General features: G+C 52.8%; 5 protein-coding genes across 5 annotated transcripts; 2 read left to right on the top strand and 3 right to left on the bottom strand.

Annotated features, from left to right (window-relative positions):
* Window positions 1-2718: 2718 nt before the first annotated feature.
* J4E78_003178 (uncharacterized protein) lies at window positions 2719-5608 on the bottom strand (the record flags this gene model as incomplete). The annotated part of the gene is made up of 7 exons (XM_049363818.1): window positions 2719-3427; window positions 3479-4529; window positions 4582-4760; window positions 4816-4980; window positions 5035-5296; window positions 5358-5424; window positions 5477-5608. 7 exons carry the CDS (start codon window positions 5606-5608, stop codon window positions 2719-2721), a joined length of 2565 nt encoding a protein of 854 aa, XP_049224483.1.
* A 4812-nt stretch (window positions 5609-10420) lies between these two features.
* On the bottom strand, window positions 10421-11803 carry J4E78_003179 (uncharacterized protein; the record flags this gene model as incomplete). Its single annotated transcript, XM_049363819.1, has 1 exon — window positions 10421-11803. One exon carries the CDS (start codon window positions 11801-11803, stop codon window positions 10421-10423), a length of 1383 nt encoding a protein of 460 aa, XP_049224484.1.
* A 2747-nt stretch (window positions 11804-14550) lies between these two features.
* On the top strand, window positions 14551-15187 carry GRX5 (monothiol glutaredoxin grx5; the record flags this gene model as incomplete). Its single annotated transcript, XM_049363820.1, has 3 exons — window positions 14551-14577; window positions 14630-14903; window positions 15024-15187. The coding sequence occupies 3 exons, from the start codon at window positions 14551-14553 to the stop codon at window positions 15185-15187; spliced, it is 465 nt and encodes a 154-aa protein (XP_049224485.1).
* A 376-nt stretch (window positions 15188-15563) lies between these two features.
* On the top strand, window positions 15564-16753 carry J4E78_003181 (uncharacterized protein; the record flags this gene model as incomplete). Its single annotated transcript, XM_049363821.1, has 2 exons — window positions 15564-15849; window positions 15906-16753. The coding sequence occupies 2 exons, from the start codon at window positions 15564-15566 to the stop codon at window positions 16751-16753; spliced, it is 1134 nt and encodes a 377-aa protein (XP_049224486.1).
* A 410-nt stretch (window positions 16754-17163) lies between these two features.
* Window positions 17164-18339, bottom strand: CCP1 (heme peroxidase; the record flags this gene model as incomplete). The annotated part of the gene is made up of 2 exons (XM_049363822.1): window positions 17164-17875; window positions 17927-18339. The coding sequence occupies 2 exons, from the start codon at window positions 18337-18339 to the stop codon at window positions 17164-17166; spliced, it is 1125 nt and encodes a 374-aa protein (XP_049224487.1).
* Between the last annotated feature and the right edge of the window lie 1024 nt (window positions 18340-19363).

Below are 19363 nucleotides of genomic sequence, written 5' to 3' on the forward strand. Positions count from 1 at the left end.
TAATAGTAGCGGATTTCTGTAGTTTTCTGTCTGCTAGGTGTATATAAGCTGAATGACGTGGCTACACAAAGCCAAGTAGGGTATTCTCGCTCTCTTCACAAGTTTGTATCTAATTACCTAGGTAGTCGGTCCTACAATGTCCGCGAGGTTCCGAGCCAAGTGAGAAAGAGGTAACCTATCTATATATCTCAAGCTGTAGCCCATCTAGAAGAACCTCAGTATCCTCATCTGATACGTACCAACGCAAACCATATCAACAGAATTCGTTTACCTTAACAATACTTCCTAAGATGCAGTTCTTCAGTTTTCTACTCGTAACTGCCATTACGGCTGCATCGGTCAATGCAGGGTGCTGCAATTTTGGAGGGAGTAATGGATGCGCAGATACTCCTAGTCGGTCCAATTGTGAACAGGCTGGCGGGTCATTCAGGGATTCTGCTTGCACTTCTCAATGCTAAACGTGAGTAGCCCAGCATTTGCCAGCATTCAAGATCTAACAGGCTTAAAAGGCGACCTTCAAGCAAGCTGAGCAAGTCACCCTGAAGGTGGTTTACAACATGCCAGTTTATTGTTACAGTCTACACAGAGGTGGCGCAATCGAAATCACAACCAGAACCGGGAGCCGATGACTAGATAAGTTCCATCACGCCCGGAATTAACGCCAAGGGGGCTTCTTGCTAGATTATATAGTTCCAGTACCCACAATGGAATCTGAACCTCCCAATAGCCCACCTATTTCATCCTCGCTCAATCTACTTGTATATATTTGTATGCATTTCAGTGGGTAGAAAGTATCTTGTATCGTGTTGTGTATCGTAACCATTCGACCTCGCAGCTCACCAAGTAGCCTACCACAGTCGAGATCCAACAAGATCCGATTCGGATCCGTATCAGCAGGTATATGTAAAAGCCACCTCCCATAGTTGTTCTGTAGATTCTTGATATCCTTTCGTACAAGGCCTATAGGTGTCTATTCAAATCAAGGCTCATTTGTTATCCCACGCACTCCCACATGCCTCTGAGTGATACTACTGCCGATACTGATTCCGACTAATCTTGCCTGCGCCGTTCCACCCCTGTTCTCAGGTTGGCGTAAAGGATGTTGCAGCTGTGAGCAGGGGTGAAACTGCAATCGCTAGCGACTGGATCATGCGAGTTTGCCAATTCTCATCACAAGCTCATTTCCCACTTCATTTACCGCTCAGCCCTGGCAGCCCTGCATTGACAACAAAGGACCAACGGGTCCTCCCCGCCTTCGCTTGGAGCTTTTCGCGGGGTGGCTTCCTATCCACCATCTAGCATGCTGTCCGAATCTTCACCGTGCATTACCACCGGCACCATCGGACCCACATTTGCAACCTATCGCAACTACGCTACTAGCCAGCACACCTTCTATACACGAAATGACTTGTGACAGGAAATGAGCTTTGCTGACGTTCCAACAATATCATCATTCTCGTTCGTTAATGGACCCTGCAGTAGGTGCCGCGATGCTGTAAAGCGGAGAATCTCGGTTCCACCACTTAGAGTTTTGCCAGCAACCTGGTTCCTAGCAGCTGTCTCCTGTGGCGCGAACGCCTTTCCGCCCACGTGAATGGTAGTTTGTGCCTTCCAGAACGTGGTTCGGCGGTGACGACGATTCATCGCACCTAAACGTTATTTTTTGTCGGTAGGCACATTAGGCACCGGAAGCGCGTTCTCCGCGTTAACGTCACGAAGGATTCGATGCTCCCCGGATTCGCACTCTACAAGCGCACACACTTTTGCAAGCCACGGTGTGGAGACATCTGCTGTGCTGTAGTGCGGCGGAGAGGAGGGCCAAAACGGCTATGACCTGCATAGCACAGACACCTCGTGCCTGCGTCGAGCGTCCAGAATCATGCTACGGACTCACCGCTCCGTGTCAATCAGTGTTCTAGACAGTTAGAAAGGAGGTGGTGTGTTTTGATCTGATGCTATTCATGACCATCTCACCCAAGCAAGGCAGGTCCCTGGAGTACGAGTGTTTGGAGATCCCCCATGACAGCGCCGAACCCCGGGTTACTCGTATGCGAGATACACCGCTAATGCGCATCGAACCGGGGTATGCTTAGCGTCAACGCGAACACCAAGCCGTCACCCTGCACCTTGACTCGATACGGCCTGCTTCCGCACTCTAGCGGCTGAGCTGCCGATAAAGGCACCGAGGCCGCTCTCCGTCATGACACACAGCACTCAATACGGGCCTCCACTTCGACGCCGACACTAGGGTTCTGGTGTGGGCGTCTAAGGAAATCAACGGTACCTTGTCCGCAAGGTGGTGGTACTCGTTTGACGATTGTCTGGTCCATGTGGAGCTGACGGCACTTACTGCTATCGATTGCTCTTCTGAGAGCACCTGCTCAATTGTTATTGATGATATTATACATTTTTACATATGGCGGCCGTGACATTCGTTTTCCGTAGATCCTAGGCTGTGAAGCTAGCCTTCCTGTATTCCGACTCCTTCTGTTTTGCGCCGCGCTGGTTTTGGTTGCAAGACCCCGGACCGGACCAAGCCGGTCGATGATGAGCCGTAAATGATAGCTCTCGAAGCTACTACAAAATGTACTGTGAAATGAAGACACAACCAAATTTAAACCCTTGTGATGATCGTGGCACGGTCGTTCCGCGGTTCCGCTGTGATATTGCGGGAGTTCATACTTCGCCGCCTTGATTTCGGCGCAAGCGGCAGTAAGCTCAGGTGCTCTGTCCGCTCAAGAAAAAGTCCAGCTCGCTTGGACCGCCCCTGCTGACTTCGTTCTCGGCAAGTTGTTCCAGCAAGCTGAGGAAAGGGTCCTTGCTGTCAGGGTCTGTGTGCACCGATGTGCCCGATGTGCTCCCTGCGCCGGGGGTCGGGTGCTGCTCGTACGGCGTTGGCATGCTCAGCATAGGGTCGAAATGAATTGCATGGTTGTTATCCTGGTTTTGGTGGAGGTTTGCTGCACGCGACACCGGTGATGGCGCCAGACTCGCAAACTGCGGCAATGGAGAAAACGAGAAGTTCGGCGAGAATGGAAGAGCAAGTCCGCCACCGTTAGCATTCGGTGGATTCAGGGAGTTATTTGGCAATGGTGGGGTGTAAGGTCGTGCACCGGAGTCATTAGGATGTGTCCTAGAGTCTCCCGGGCTTGGGTTCGAGTTTGACTCCGAGGTACTAGCATCCGACGGTCGGTGAGTATGGACAGTGGGAGGATGAGTGGCTGATGTGGGTGTTGGGGGAATGGCTTGTGGTTGGGCCTGGGGTTTCGAGGATGAAGTCGTGGCTCTCCTTCTCTTGTTCGGGTGTGCGTTGGAGTATTGTGGTTGTTGCGAGGGTGCGGAATGCTTTTGGTAGCCCTGAGCGTTCCCGATGACGCCGCTGGTCATGTACATGTTGTTCCGTTGTTCGATGTTAAAAGTGGCAAGGCTACTAGTTTATTAGCGTTATGAACATATAGGGAATGGTCTGGCTCTCTACCCTTCTTGAATGGATTCGACCGCAATGTCCATAAACGTAATGTGCGCTCCGTCGAAGACCTGGCCCGGATATCTGTCGAAGAAGTCCTCAAGTTGGAAGACCGGAGCATAGCGCATGGGATTGCTCGCCAACGACTGGACTAGCTCTGTGTGACATCCGTAGATGGTTTGCAGCGTGTCGCGCTGGTGCTGGGCCCCAGCCCAAACAAAACGAAGCTCGGATAGCTGCTGCATCTCTCGAGACAGAAACTCTGCACTGACAGAGAAAACCTCTCCTTCTCTTCCTGGGTAATGTGCTCCATGTACATGAATGGTGCCAGCCGTGCATATACAATAGCCGACAAAAGCTGGCCAATCTATAATGGAGGAGGCCCTTCCTATCTCGGCGAGTTCGGCAATTGCGTTAGCATGAAGAAAGCATAAGTTGGTCGCTTCTATTTGCCAGGGTTGGTGCTGCGAGGTCCCGGACAGCTCAGCCAGGTCCACAGGGAGGAAAGGCCGGTAGATGAGGCAATGTATAAGATGGTAGATCAACTTGCTGAGAACAAGTATGGTGCTGTCGGGTTGGCCAAAGAGAGCTTCGATAGAGGTGAAAGTGTCCTGCGTCTCCGATGCCCATATGTCGAGCTCTTGGCGAATTTTGGATAGGTTGGATAATGAGTGCCAAGGGAAATGTGAATCGCCTTTAACACCACCCGCTGCAAGGTAGCGGTTTGTTATACCCAGGATGCGAGCTATGCCAATGAGCATACCCATGCTTCCTTGTCCACCTTTTCCAGTGCCGCCCATGAACTGCAAATTGCATCCGTTTGGAAAGTAGTCTCCGTCTATTAGCATTGCGCCAGAGTGCAGCTGCCAGCTCGGTAATCGTAGCACAATCGATTCATCCGCAATTAACGAGGGTCGCTTAGAGCCGGTTGCAGCGAAGCGGTCCATGAGGTAACATGACCAGAAGAGCCGGCGTCGTCCTTCGCGTTCGGCGGGTGTGACCTTGATGCCGGTCGGTAGTTCGCGATGCAGATCGAGCGCAAAGGCCATGCTGATGGCAGAATCTTGAGAGCGGAGTCAGTCTTGCGCAAAGTGTAGACAGTAGTGACTTCGTACTTAGCAGCATGAAGGTCTTCTTGCCTTTGCCCAGCTGGAAGCTTGCTTGCGAGAGGAGCATGAGCGTCTGCAAGGTTTCGATAGAGGGCTCATCTATCTCGAGTTCCAGCCGAGCGCGACGGGCATACTCTTGCCCGATGCGCACTGCAGAGCTGTATCCTCCGAAGTGGGGTGCATATCTGGGGTACATATATTAATTGTGATCAAGAATACTCAGGGATGGGCGAATCGTACCTGGCACTCACGGCGTAAATAGCATAGGCTAAGTGGCCGGGAAGCTGATTGGCCTGCAGTCGCTGTCTCGTGGTCGACTCGTCCAGGATGTAGTAGGGCTTTCCATGGATTCTGGCGAAATATGTGTCTAGAAGTAGGTCGGGAGCCAGGGTCGGGGACTGTATACTAGATGCTGTTAGCAATGTGCAGGGGCGAGAATGGCAGGCTGCTAGTAGGTACCTTGGCTCGATGGGCGACATCAACTGGTTTGCATGGTTGGTGCCACTCGCGCGACGGGGCGAGGACGCGTGCGGCGATTGTGAGGATGCGAGATCTTTTCGTTTGACGTCGGCTGAGGTGGTGTTGTCCTGGGAGGTGGGGTCGGTCTCGGTTGGGTCATCGCTCTTGCCTTCGGAAACCAAGCGCTTTTCCAGGCCGTCGACACGTTTCAAGAGGGCCTCGAGAACGTCGGTCTTGGGGCCTCTCTTCTTGGGAACAGCGTCTGGACGTGGCTGTCAGTCCATGTTTGGATGCACTCGCGTAGTGTTTCGGGTGGAGCATACCGTATATACACGGGCAGTTGAACACTTGACAGGCTTCACAGGTCGGCCGTGTACGATTGCACTTGATCTTGAATTTGGGTCAGCCCGTGGGGACGACGAAAAAAGCAGACAAGCACCACCTTTCGCTTTCGACAGCTTTTGCAGTTCATGGCCTCGCGGGGCTCGTTGGAGACGCGGCGGGCGGGTAGTCGGTCGATGCCAATCTGGGGCCTTGCCATTGCGGCCAGTGACTGGGAAACTTCGGTGGACATGGCGACGCTACAGGGCAGTGGACCAGAAGCATTCTCTGGCTGCAAGTGATGTTGATGATGGCGAACTGGACGGTAGGAAGAAGAAAGCACGCCCCAGCACGGCGTGAGATGTAGGTTCAAATTAAGGCCTATGGCAGTGGAGACAGGCAGGGGGTGCGCGGACGGCGAGGCTTGCTCTGGCGGGAGTGCGCGCCCACTCGGATGCGACTCAGCGTGTGCAGTGACTAGGAAGAGGTAGTGATGGAACCGCTGGGGAGCTTTGGACGCGTGACGACGATCTCGGGGTATCTAGCCATGCGCGGTAGAGCAGCCCATGCAGACGAGCGAGGCTTGGAACCGTTGGGCCGAGTCGAGTAGCAAAAACACGGCCATCATGAGGCCACTGGGGTAAGAGGCTAGCCGCACGTCAGGAAATCGCCCATCGCATGCCGTCCCAGACGGCGCACCGTGCCTCGGTTCTCAGCCATGCAGCTACTGGCAATTTGGCACGTAGATTGCGCCCGTCGCACGCACCCAGCTCGTCTCGGCGTAGCTGCAGCCTGTAGCGCCGGACTGCACCAATGTGTTCTAGAAAATCTGGGGTATCGCCCGCCGCCCAATCACGTGCCCCGCCCTAGTGCTAGCTGCTGCCCCGTCCCCGGTTACAGCTTCCACGAGGGCCCCGTCCACCACCCGCCATCCCTGGTGCCACGGCTGCCTCGCTCCTGTCACGCCGCATGTGAAGACGTATCAATCATCAAATGTACATTGCGAATTGCTAATTGCTGATTTAAAAATGCCCCCTTCCGGACGCCAGACGCACAAAGTCATAACACACGTTCTGCCCCACGAGCTTCCGGATCGTTTCAACCGTCGTCCACGCTGAGACGTCCGCAATGCCATACGCTGTCCATCCCGCCGACGTCGCGATTGCCAACGGGTCGGCCTTTCGGGGCCCGCTGGCCAAGTCGACGAACACCTTGCCTGCAGCCTTCGTTCCTGTGCACCCATGTCCGTTGGGGCTTCCATTCCTTCCGCCAACCCTGTAGTGCTTCAGCAGGGGCACCACCAGTAGCGACTTCTCAGCAGGCAGAGCCGAGATGATAACGAATGGCTGCTGCAGGCGCTTCACGTCCTCTACCGATCGTACCGGTGACACGTCAGTAGATAAGGGCCCGTGGGACTTGAACCCTATGGTATATATAGGCCCGATCCCTAGATTTTTCAGTGCAAATATCGACGCCGACGCATCAGCCTCGTTACTGGCGAGCAGCAATGCTGCCTGTCCACTGTACGCCGACGGGACAAAATCGCGAGTCAGTGTCGCACGTATACCCTTCCACCGCGTGTTGTCTCCTATGAAGGAGGCGTTACCGGTCCCGGGAGGCACTAACACTGTATCAACTTGTCCGATGGCCCGAGCAGCATTCGAAAGGGAAGGCAGGTACGGCGCCGAGGCTGCCAACGGCGGGTTGATGTAGGCACCGCCAAAGTTGTTGCGTCGGAGGATGTGCTCGATCGAAGCCTTCGGGGCTCTTTCTGCAAAACCGAATGAATGTGGCAGACTAAGCTCGTTGAAACACTTCTCAAAGAACATGGCTTGCGACGTTGATCGAAAACTGCCGATGCCGTAGATGTCCTGCTTAGGCATCTGGCCCATTGTGTGGAGCGCTGCGTTAATTTCGGCTGCGCTTAGTTGGCCAGGCGCCGCAATCATGGGTAACAGTGGATGAGTAATCGGGGTGAATATTTTGTTCAGCGTCCTTGATAGCTGGCCCATGGGGCCCATATTGAGGCCAGAGAAGGGAGGATGAGGATACTTGGCTTGAATAGTCGACCGGAAATATTCCAGCTCGTAGTTCTCCTGCATCGAATTGACCAGTGCGTACATCTTGACAATGTCCCCATACACCGCTCCCATCTCGAACAGGCGCTGTGTTTCAGGCGAGGTCCACTTGAAGCTGCCCGAAAAGTCGTGGAACGCCGAGATGATCTTGGTGCACGCCTTGTTCTCGGCCAGCTTCCTCCTAATCTCCTCTGGCAGCCACAATTCCACATCAATGTATTCGCAACCCCATTGTATCGCGCGCGCAAGGTATCGGTAGAACAGGGAGGGGTCGTCCATGGGGAACCGGCCATTTTCCTTGGTGCATCTCGTAGTGAAGATGATTGGCAGCTCCGTGCGTTGACGCAGCACCATGACTTGCTCGCCGACATACTTCAAGCTGGGTATCTTGCTGACCGTTCCATCTGGTAGAGGCTCCTCCAGCAGGTCGACTCGGATCTCGATTGCATCCGCGCCGACCGACAGAATGTCAAGATTGGGAAGTGCAGCGTGCACATCGGGGAACGTCGTCGATATCAGCGTCGTGCGCGCCTTCTTGGTGAGGTCGCGGTGGGGCCCGATCTGGCCCAGGACAAAAGAGAGGTATCGCGACACGTCGCGACGGAAAAAGGGCGCGCGCGTGTAGAGGTATTCGTAGTCGCATCGGTCGGTGATGCTCTCGTCTAGTTCATGACCGCCGTCCACTCGATGTGTGTTGATCAACAACCGAGAGCGGTCCCAAGCGTCCAGTTGCGTTTTGGCCAGCCCGCTGCTTAGCCCGTAAACCGTCTCCCGTGGTCCTGCCAGCGCTTCGTCCATGGATGTCGCCGACTCCCATTTCTGGCCCAGGACATCCGCAAAGATGCCTACAATGTCCTCCTCGCCTTCATTATGCAGGATCAGCAGCGCCGGCCGGGCGCCGTTCGGGATCTCCTGCACGTCTATGACCGCGCCTTCCTTGAGACGGGAGGTGGTCACGCTCCCGGTTTGCACCATGGTGGCCATGGGTGAGTAGAGTTGTGCGCTGTTCTGCTTAGTAGTGTTAACCGTACGTGTTGAAGCCGTTGATGCGATGCTGGATCTCGGCGAGAATGCGACGGGCGGTATACAACTGGCGGACTCCGGCAACCGTCGCTACCATTTCCGAAACGTCGAAAAGTATGAGGCGGTGGTGGGGGCTGTGTCTGGAGAAATACAGACGTCTCAGACTGAGCGCTGTAGATTCATCCGTGGGGTGGTGGGATGCAGGACCAGGTCTGGATTTAATCGCGATGTGTGTGAGGTTTGAAGATAGTGAGATAGTACCATGTCAAGAGCAGGTGGAAGCACCAAGCTTCCGTAAAACCCGCGCGTCTGTTGGCTCTAAAGCCGTCCTATGGCTGGACGGTGAATATGCCGTTAGGAAGGCCACTAGGCGTTGCTTGCTCGGGGCAGTAGGATAGTGAACGGACCAGCGCGGGCACCGTGGTGCGCTCGCCGATAGCTGGAGCTCGAATTTATCCGTAGACTCGCCATACCGTCGCAAAAGCCGCCAATTTCGCACCAATCACTTGATTTGCCATCAGTCAAGGTATTCGTGCGCCAAGTATATCACCTCCATCGCCTTCGTCTATTGCTGACGCGAATCTGTGGGGATTGGTGGAGAATGGGGGGGTAGCGTCTGTCGTAGTGACATCCAAGGCCTGAGGCGACAACCGAATACCATATCTACGCCTCGAGGCTTGAAATGCCCAGCAACAACACCACAGATACGAGCTTGGTACTCGGATAGGCGTATATCGGTACTCCCTATAGGCGCACCGCTTGTGCGAGGCTGGCTCTGGAACTGCACGAGGCTGCACCCGCAGTACAGTGGAGGCGTCGCATCGCAAACTTCAGCCCTACCGGCTTTACCATGAGCGGCATCCCGCGCTCGAGAGTAGTGGAGTAATGGGCCACCGGCGTATCTCGTGTAGAGACCTGTGCCCGCAATCTCTCGGAAAGAGCAGGAAATTTGCACAAGTGGTGTTATTACCCAGGCATCGACCAGAGAACTGTGCATCCACTGCAGCTATCGACAACCTCCGTGGACAGCATCGGCATCATGTTTCCTACACGCAGCTCAACATGTCATCAAAGGGCAGTACCGCAATATACCAACATTAGGCTCGGCACCAGTTGAGGCTCCGTTTCATCACTACGACTTTAGCCGGCAACCTGGAGGAGGCGTAGGTGCAGACGGTCTAACGAGACCTCGATCGCCTCGTCAACGTCGGGTTTGGATTTTCCGACACCAAAATGCAGTGCAACCTAGGTCCACCCCACCTGCTGGAGCATTACATCGTCGATATCTGATGACTAGCTCATCATGACACTGGTTTCTCGCGATCGGGACGTCACGAAGGCCGGGAATACGTTCAGGCCAGTATGGAGGCAGCGAGAGGGGTCGCTGCTCTTCGGGTCTTCGCGCAGTTTCGGCGAGATACCTATCAACCGCTGCTGCGAGGTGAAGCAGATTGATTGATTCACTTCGTTATTCTTCAGCCGTCCGGTCTCGTCCAGGTATCAGAACGGATAAATACAACGAAGTTCAAACATGAACGGGACGCCTTAGAACATCAGCCGTACTGCAATTTTCCGGTCAAAGGAATATATCTATTCGTGGCCACCAAGTAGGCTACCTTCCAACGTATCTCATGAACGACGCAGCTTTTTAGGCTTCAGCAACCACCGGCAATCGGTCATTCACATGGTACAATCTGTGAATGCGCTGTTTTTATATTCTGAGCATGATGCGAATCGAGCATCATTTTACGTGCGGCTCTCACCAGTACGCACGCTGGCGCCATACGAACAGTTACCGCTGCCACGAGCCGTACCGAATTAGTCAAGGATATCTCATCTCTGTGAAAGAGAACCGAGTAGGCTAATAGACACGTAGTTCGTCAAAAGATTTGTTGTGCGAACAGGTGTATATGTCAAGGATTTGAAAAGTCCTTCTCAGCTGGGTATCCAAGCCTATGCAACTGCTAATCTACTGCGCCCAGTCTCTCCAACACACTGGCTGCGTCCGGTCGGTAATTCGGGTCGATCTCCAGCATGTCTTTTATGACGTAAACAAGTTCCGTTTCAGTCGGCCCAAGCTCGTCTAGAGCAGCCGAAACTGCCTCAGTTCTCGCTATATTCCCATCCTCTACAGTGTAATAGCACCAAGCTGTGCTCTCTTCCTCCACCTCGGAACGAAACTCCTTCAGATATTCCCAGCCTCTCCAATACCACATTAGAATGTCGAGGAACACACATCCTAGCGACCAGACATCATGTGGGCGAGAGCTTGACCCGTTCTTGTACGTCTCCGGTGGTAGCGTTGGTGTGTTGCCTTTGATCTTCGACTTTGCACTACTTCCGACCGCGCTGGGTAGCCCGCCATAGCCTGCGGAGCCGAAGTCCGTGAACTTCAATCTGTGTTCCATGTCAGCGGCAGTATCGTTGAACACCAGGATGTTGGTAGGCTTGATGTCGTGATGATGGTATGTCATATGACCGTGAATAATGGCTAGAGCACTCGCAAGGCCCCGGAGCTGTGCCAAAAGCCACTCCCGATCTAGATCTTTGACAGCTCGGCGTTCAGGGTACTTCGCCATGAACTCGTCCAAATTGCCATCCGCTAGCTCTGCGATGAGGTATATCTTCTCCTCGAACACGAAGCCAGTGTGGAACGTAGTAATGTGCTCGTGTGAGCCTGGAGAACGGGCTAAACTCTCGAGAAAATCGCATTCCCGTTCAGCATCTTGCCGAAATTTGCTGACTTTGAATGCAAGGTATCTAGACCAGTCATCAGGGCCCTGGGACTCTCGTAAAAAGGAAGCATAGCTGTTGTGGACTCTGGCTTTGTAGACTTTCCCTCCGGAACCTTCGCCAATGTCGGGTTTGACACCTCTGTTGAATTCGATCGGAACGGCATAACCCGTGAAATTGGTCCTGTATTGAGATCTGTGAAGTTCAGGGACAGTAAAGAGATGTTGCGCGTCGCAAATAGTACTGTAGACCGAGTCTGATTGTTCTTCGGTCACCCCAAGCCAGTCGGCTGGCGAGAAGGGAAGGGCATCATCATTGTGGTTTGTCAAGACGAAGAGTATGTCAGGTGGCGAGAGACCGCAGTAGATAGCGAGAGCAAACAAACGTTCACCGCCTGACCGGATCCTATTCTTCAGTCCGTACACCGTGTCGGTGTCCAGCCCGGAGAAGTGGAAAATACCACTGACGCTGCCTGCAGAAGCGACTTGCCGAATGGTTGTCAACGGAAAGAATTCGAATGTCTTGTCGCCGAATTTTGCGGTGGTAGTGTTGGTGACCAGCCGGATCCTACACGCTGCCATTATATCATTGTAGTCCTTTAGAGGCTTTTCCATAATGAAACAGGAGAGGTGCGATAGAACAAGGAATGAGATATTGAAGAGGAGATGCTTAGCATTCAGTGGGTTTCTTTATGACCTCTGTTGTTCAACAATCACCAAACACCAAGTCTGCACTCATGGTGAGCTCACGTGGATCTGAAGTGATTATTGTTTGTGGGTGAATGAGAGTCTGATAACGCAATCGAAGGTGGTATTTCGTTGCAGTATTGTTTATGTGACCTGCGGGAGGCTCGTGATCATAGAGCACGGTATCCACATGACAGGAAAGAAGTTGACGGGCGTATTAATCACAGAAGTTAAGATCATATGGAGGGTATAGTGTTGAAATTGAGAGTTTGTGAACCTGCCATTCCCGTAAACCAGACCTGCACGAACAAAGGAAACATCGCAGAATGAACGGGATGAGACTCACCATAAAAGTGCCTGATCTTTGAGCGATCTCCAAAAACGCATTTCCAAGAGTTCTCGACCTACTAAGTGTCTAAGAGGCTGCCCAGAGCAGTGACTACATCGCTTGCTCTGCTAGTATTCACCACGTCCACCTGTAGCATTTGGCCGATGATATCGACCACAGTCTTCCACTCAGCGCCTCTATCGCCAATCTCTTTTATCTTCTGCTGCACGGTACGTGCAAGCTTCAGCCCTCCAGGAGCAATATCATTCCAACGGTATCGGTGCTGCTCCACGAAGTCACTCATCTTGACCTCACCCTCGCGGAACATACGAGTACTTCGAGAAAGGCCAGCCGTAGGCGCTCGATGTCACGAGATACTGCGATGTTCCAGCCACGAATGACCTCCGACGGTTTGTGTTCATTGTAGGTTCCAATAATCGGCTTGTCGCTTGCTTGTTCGCTTGAGGCTTCACTGGTTTCTTCATTCCATTCTCTATCAGTCATTCTTGCATAAATCCAGCCGCAGAACTTCAGGGTACTGTCTTACAGGTTCAGATCGTTCTAGGCGAAGACCAGGATATTGTCGAGTCCAATGTTGCGGTAGAGCCCGTTATTATCTTTCGTAGTAGGCCCGTGTGTCTTTGAGAGAGCGTCTGCAAGACCCATGAACTGACGAACAACCCAGTCATAGTCAAGACCTGCCTGAGCGCCGTCAGTATACTTTGCCATGAACCTCAAAAGGTTTCTTGAGCCGCGCTCGCTGACGACGTAATGTGCTGTCCTGAACTGAAAGCCAGTATAGGAAGTCACAATATGTGGATGTGAGATGTTGTTATTGGCAAGCGCTTGGAGGAATTTGCGCTCCGTACCGCATTCGGTTGCATGCGAATACGCTTGCTTGATGACGAGATCTTGGCCTGGGGGTAAAGGGAAATTAGTTCCGGGAAACATGATCTGCATCTCGGAGACGTTCGACCGTAAGCTATCGTATAGGCGACTTTTGACGGAGATAGGGACAGTGTGGGCTTCATCGATTTGCTGATGAAATCGTCCCTGTGCTGGCATCTGAGATAGACCTTCCAGCCGGAATTGGGCGCGGAGGAAGCTTGCGAGGAGATAAGGTGAATTTGCAAATCCTGAGGTGACCCTCTTCTGTGCTATAGGAAGTTCAGAGTCCGTAATAAGATCTTCTTCAAGCAACACCCGGAGATACTTTATTGGGATCTTGCCCAGAATGCAGATGACAAACACTCGTCTCACTGATAGGATAGTCTTGGTGATAAGGCCATTTTTGGTGTCGGAGCTACAGTCACTGAGGCTATTGTCGAACGAAATGACAGCTCTGATGTTCTCGTCGGAGGCGACTTGATTGATGGTATGCTGAGGAATGTATGCGAGCTCTGCTCCGCCAAAGTTATATTGTATGATGTTTCCACTGTCGCAGAGCCAATGGCAAGACCACTATGTTGCAAGGGAGTCCTGTCGGGGAATAAGTAACATGGGATGAAAAACCATGTGAGGATGAGGGTGGTAGAGGCCTACGAATCAGGTTCGGGTGAGCTTGGCAGTAATCCTATCGAACGCTGGGAGGCCACACTCACTGTTGATGTACTTGGACAAGTTTATCAAGTGACCGTATTCCTCAAATGTGCATAGCAGTTGACACACAGGTGAGTAAAAGACGTGATCTGCCGGTCACACGCTGCTAACACAAATGAGCGTTATGAGAGTAGCAAACCGAGTATAGATCAAGTAGATCAAGTTCGATGCTAGCAACCTCAATTGCCAATATTTGCCATGAGAATGGGGTGTCCAAGTAACAGCTTGCAGCTTGTATACCGTTTTGCACATGCCCACGAAAGAAGGCCGGATCTTGTCTTTCCAGATATGAGACGCATCACGAGGTCTTGTAGCCTGTCGAAGGCACGCCCTCTGGAACGAACAGTGTGATGCAGACCATCTGATGGAAGATGACGCGACGGAATTCATTGTGGCGATAGTAGTGTCTACATTCGCTGAGGTCTAAAGGCGTTATTTAACGTGCACCGTGAGTCTAGCCTTACCTAGGCTTATTGGCCATCGCGAAGCCCCAGTGTGTAGGTAGTCGTTAGTGAGCCGACGTTTCGTCAATAGTACCTGGCGTTGATTATCTGCCATGAGCTCTGTGTTCACATACTGGCTACTATTCGGTTGATATATGGAGGAGCCAAAGTGAAAAAGGACGAATGGGAGGTTGGTGATTCAGCGGCCTTGGCGTTGTGACCTCATCCAAAACTTCGGGTGCGGCGAACAGCGGAGGTGATCGCATCACCCGAACTTCTTCCCTACACCACTCCAACCACCCATGATGTTTGCAAGACGCGCAATCCCCTCGGTAAGCTCCTGAAACGTACGTCTAATTATCAATTCAATCTGACAGTCACCAGGCCTTCCGAGCCGCCACCCGCGCCAGCACAGCTCGACCCATCCCCTCGGCACGATTCCTCACACCGTTCCAAGCACGATTACTCTCCGATGAAGTCCGGTCTGCCATCGATAAGGCTGTCGCATCATCGCCTGTTGTTCTGTTCATGAAGGGTACACCAGAGACACCACAATGCGGCTTCTCGAGAGCCAGCATACAGATTTTGGGCATGCAAGGTGTAGATCCGGAGAAGTTCACAGCCTTCAACGTGCTGGAAGACCAGGATCTGAGGCAAGGTACGCTTTTACGGTTCCCACGCCCGTTTGGCAACTAGGTTGTAGGACTCGAGCCTGCGGCACGTTTCGGGTGGCTGCAGGATGGGCAACGGGGCATTATATGCTGACGAATTCGAAAAGGTATCAAAGAATATTCCGAGTGGCCAACCATACCGCAACTATACGTTGACAAGGAGTTTGTCGGTGGCTGTGACATCCTGATGTCGATGCATCAAGATGGATCGCTTGCAAAGATGTTGGAAGAGAAGGGTGTAGTTGTGCCAGCCGAGGGACAGGCACCGTAAGAGGTAGATAATACAACGGCGGATATGAGAGGCGCATGGACTGTATGACATACTGTATCACTTTGGTTGCGAATGTCTAGCCAGCTTCTGTCACCCGTGTAACAACTATATGTATACATACGAAGAGCAAGATACGCATCAACTTCATGGCTGGGATGCCTGAAATACTTCAAATAACACACTATTCGAAGGGAAAATGGCCACTTCCTGCCCTCGTATGATGTGACTAATATGAGTGCTCTTTCCTGTTGTCACCACGCGCCTTCCTCAACGGAGCCGGAACACCCCGCAAGCTTTGCGTCTGCACCAAAGCTCAACTTCATCTCTCTCAGTACTCGTAACGCTTCTTCGAAACCCCCAAACACAGGTCGCTTGCATGGAGGTCGAGCGCAACGTACCTGAACTGCGGGCGCGCGGCAACATGGGCCCGCCGGCGAAGAAGACGGTATCTGCTGCTGCCGTTTTCAGGAACCAGAGTACTTTCAAGGAACAAGGCGACCCCACACGTCAGAAGAATATCAGCAACTCCAAGTTCACCGGAGACGATGCTGACGCTACCACATTGCTGAGCGCCGGGTCTCACTCAAGCGTACGGAGCGTAGAGAAGAGAGGAGCAAGAAAGAGGTCTTCGAACATGCACCCTCTAGGCGTAGAATTCAAAGGTATAACTAAGCTCTTACATTCCCTGAGTGTAGGCCGCTAACATCATACTGCACAGATGCCAGCGATAAGTACCGTCGCCATATCTACAAGACTGCTTCTTCCAGGATCAACAAGACCCTCGAGAAGCTTCTTCATACTCTCTATGAAAGTACCCTACAGACCGTCACTCGCAACAGTAACCAGCAGGATCCCGATATCTCGCCCCTTAAGATCTCTGCCCCAGCGAAGTACGAGCGCCTAGCCACTCAGCTCTACCAACCCATCTCTCAGTTCACTCTATCACTACGGCGCACTGACAGTGAGGGAAAGAGTGTACGTCTTGATCAGACACTTGAGACTCGCATGCTCCATTACGACGAGTTGATCACTAAGGAGACGGCCAAACTAGCGAAATTGCAGAAAGAGTGGGAAGTGGTCCTCGGCGAGATCTGGAAGCTAGGAGCTACATGCCTAGGCCAGGAAGCTATGGAAAATATGCTATTCACCAAGCAGCCATCGGATGAATCGGCCTTGCCTGTTTCATTCTCGCCATCACAAGTCACGGACGCCGAATCCACGCTCTTCGTTCCTGAACATGAGAGTTCTCCAGCACGCGACAAGTCTCGTACCAGCAGGAAGCGCGTTACCTTTCTCGAAGAAGGAGTACCTACAAATGCCCGTGACAAGAACGCCGTCACCCCAACGACCATGTTTCCAAAGTTCATATACCAGCCCTCGAGGTATCGCAACGACGCCCTGCCTCTTTCAACAAGGCTTCCTGATGATGACATCAAGAGCCTAGAGACGGAGGTAAAAGAACTGGGCAGGCAGGAGTTGGGTGAGCTGCGTGAAATTGAAAAGGAACATCAGGCGTACTGGAAGAAGAAGACGGCACAGCTTGCTGTTGCGCTGAAGAGCGACTGATAGAGCAGGTCGATGCACGCTCGAGTACATACTCACTTCAATGGCCTGAGCGCAAGTGACTACGATATGTTGGAAGTTACAGACTATCTACTTGACATGGACAGTCCTGCTGCAACATAACCCGCGGTATATGATCGCAGCTTCAGTTAAAACAACCTTTTCCCATCTACGTCCATCGACAGGACGCTCCTCATCACAAGTTCCAGTAAAAGATGAATAGGGACAATGCTCACGACGTCTTGTTCGTATACTGTATTTCCAAAGTCTACAAAGCAAGTAACAATAAACGTATAACCTCCAAAAGTGATCTAGCGCATGCTGCCTTTAACAAAAGCAACGGTCTAATAGTCTAGATGGATATCTCTGATTCAAAGTAACCCCCAATGCTTCTCTCCCAATCTCGCACAGACTTAGTCGAACGAGCTCTTGAAGACGTAGCGCTGGTCCTCAGGCTGCTGGAACGGTACACCCAGCTCAAATAGAGTCATGACGCTCTCGGAAAAGTCCTTGAAGAAAGCGTCGTTGTCCTTGGCGTACAGGTCGGTGTACTTCCTGAAGCTCTTGTCCTTAACAAGCTCCATATCGGTGGGCAGCATCATCAAGCTCTTGGTCTTGACATCCTCGAACTGCTTGGGGCCGTTCCACTTCTTCCATGCCCACTTCTCCTCGACAAGGAGCTTGTAGTAGTCGTTGGTCAGGGTGGTGGGAGAGAAGGTCCAGGGGCCGTCGAAGCCAGAGCGGTCAGTGTGGCAGCGACCTAGGGCGTGTGCACCGGAAAGGGCGACCATGGCGCGGTCGTCGAAACCCATGCGGCCGAAGATGGCGCGGATGTGGCTGGAGTCCTTGCTGGCGTCGGGCAGACGGCCGTCGGGTGTGCAGAAGGAAACGTCACGGTCGGTGCGGCCAGCGCGGTATGGGATCTTGGGGCCCTGCATCTCCTGGATGGCGCAGACACCGGCGAGGATCCACAGATCGGAGTAGGTGATCCATGGGAAGGCCTCCTTGACGGGCTCGAGGAAGTCGCGGGCGGCCTTGAGACCAGCGTTGGCGCCGTGGTCACCTTCGGGGGCGAAGCGCATGGTAGCGCCGTTGGAACCACCAGTTCCTGTCATCTTGTCGAAGCTGTTTTCTGTCAGTCCATGTGTCTGGTAGACAAGAGAGTAGAATACTCACGTTCCCGAGGCGTGCCATGCAAGGCGAAGAAGAACGGGACCGTAGCTGCCATCATCGTAGTCGTCGTGCTCTTCAAGCCTCTTGGCGATGTGGTTGTAGACCTTCTGGTAGTCCTCAAACCTGGGTGTGAAGATCTTCCTGCTGTTGGTCTGGCCGAACAACTCTGGCTTGTATGTGTAGAGGCCGTATACACCAGCACCGACAAGGAGAGCGCCAGCGCCCCAGGCTAGGCCCGTTGGGTTGCCCTCATGCTTGTCTGGTCCATCCTCCTGAGAAGCGTATCCGCGTCGTTGGTTGCGGAAGGCGTTCTGTGTGGGCGCGACGAAGCGGGCAGAGGAGCGGGTCGAGGTGGTGCGGAACGAGGGAGCGGCGGTGCGCAGGGCGCGAGAGAAGTTTCGCGAGGCAGATGCCATTGTGCAGACGGTGGATGGGAGATCGAGTCGGCCGTTGAATAATTTGTGCAACAGCTGGATGTCTGTTGATAGGCTACTTGTGGAGCAGTTTGCCTCTTAAAAGGTCAATTGACAGTAGCACAAAGGCAGGAAGGTCAAAGAAAGTGAAAACACAAACGCGAATAGGGCGTAGGCACGGGAAAGCTTTTAAAGATAATGTTTCGTTGCCTCGGACTCAGATGGCGACAATCTTTCTGGAAACAACGGCATCGACCCACTTTGATAGCCTCTGCACCAATCAGACGCATTACGGGGCATAATCGTCTGGACCCTTGGGATTACGATATCTGATGCCGCCGCGACACTTTTCCGATCGTGAAGCCATTTCCGCCGATTGGGTTATATAATCCACGCTTCTAGCAGATGACGGTTTCGAGTTTGAGACTATCAGGCAGGGAGACCCGTGGTTTTGTAGCTGCGCAGGGCTGGGCTTTGTCCTCGTGCATAAGCCGACTTCCACGCTCTGTGATTCGCTGTGGTGGCGTCGATCGACGCAGGCCAGCGAGCGAGATGAGGGGTACCTGATGAGGCTCTGCGGCATCTTTGTCTGATATCCTTAGCAGTGGATATTGCCACGCTCGACACGTGGTGTTACAGACGATGCCTGGTGTCTCGTCGCTGCTTGCTATCCTGGGTAGGACATGGTGGCCAACCAGAGCTTTCGTGTACTAAGCCGCTGGAAATGACTCGTGCCATGCCCACATGCCGTTGCTCTCCGATGAGCGGCGTGAACGACAAAAGTGGGTGCATCGCTCGAAGAGGCAGTTTTATCGATCCAGCTGTGGTACCTCACTGTCCTCGGCGCAGGTATTTGTCAAGCAAAATTTCGATTCAATTATATCCAGGGCGTATGATACGTATCGGTAATGAAAAAGAAGCCAGTACAGTTAACGCCTGCTATCCCTTGTCCTTCAATGCAGTTCCCAGTCTTGATAAACGCCTTGCAAAGAAATGCTCACTTGGGTTTGTGTGCGTGAAGAAGCCA

The sequence above is a fragment of the Alternaria triticimaculans genome, assembly GCF_023758025.1.
Source record: "Alternaria triticimaculans strain BMP 0046 chromosome Unknown scaffold_3, whole genome shotgun sequence".
NCBI lineage: Eukaryota > Fungi > Ascomycota > Dothideomycetes > Pleosporales > Pleosporaceae > Alternaria > Alternaria triticimaculans.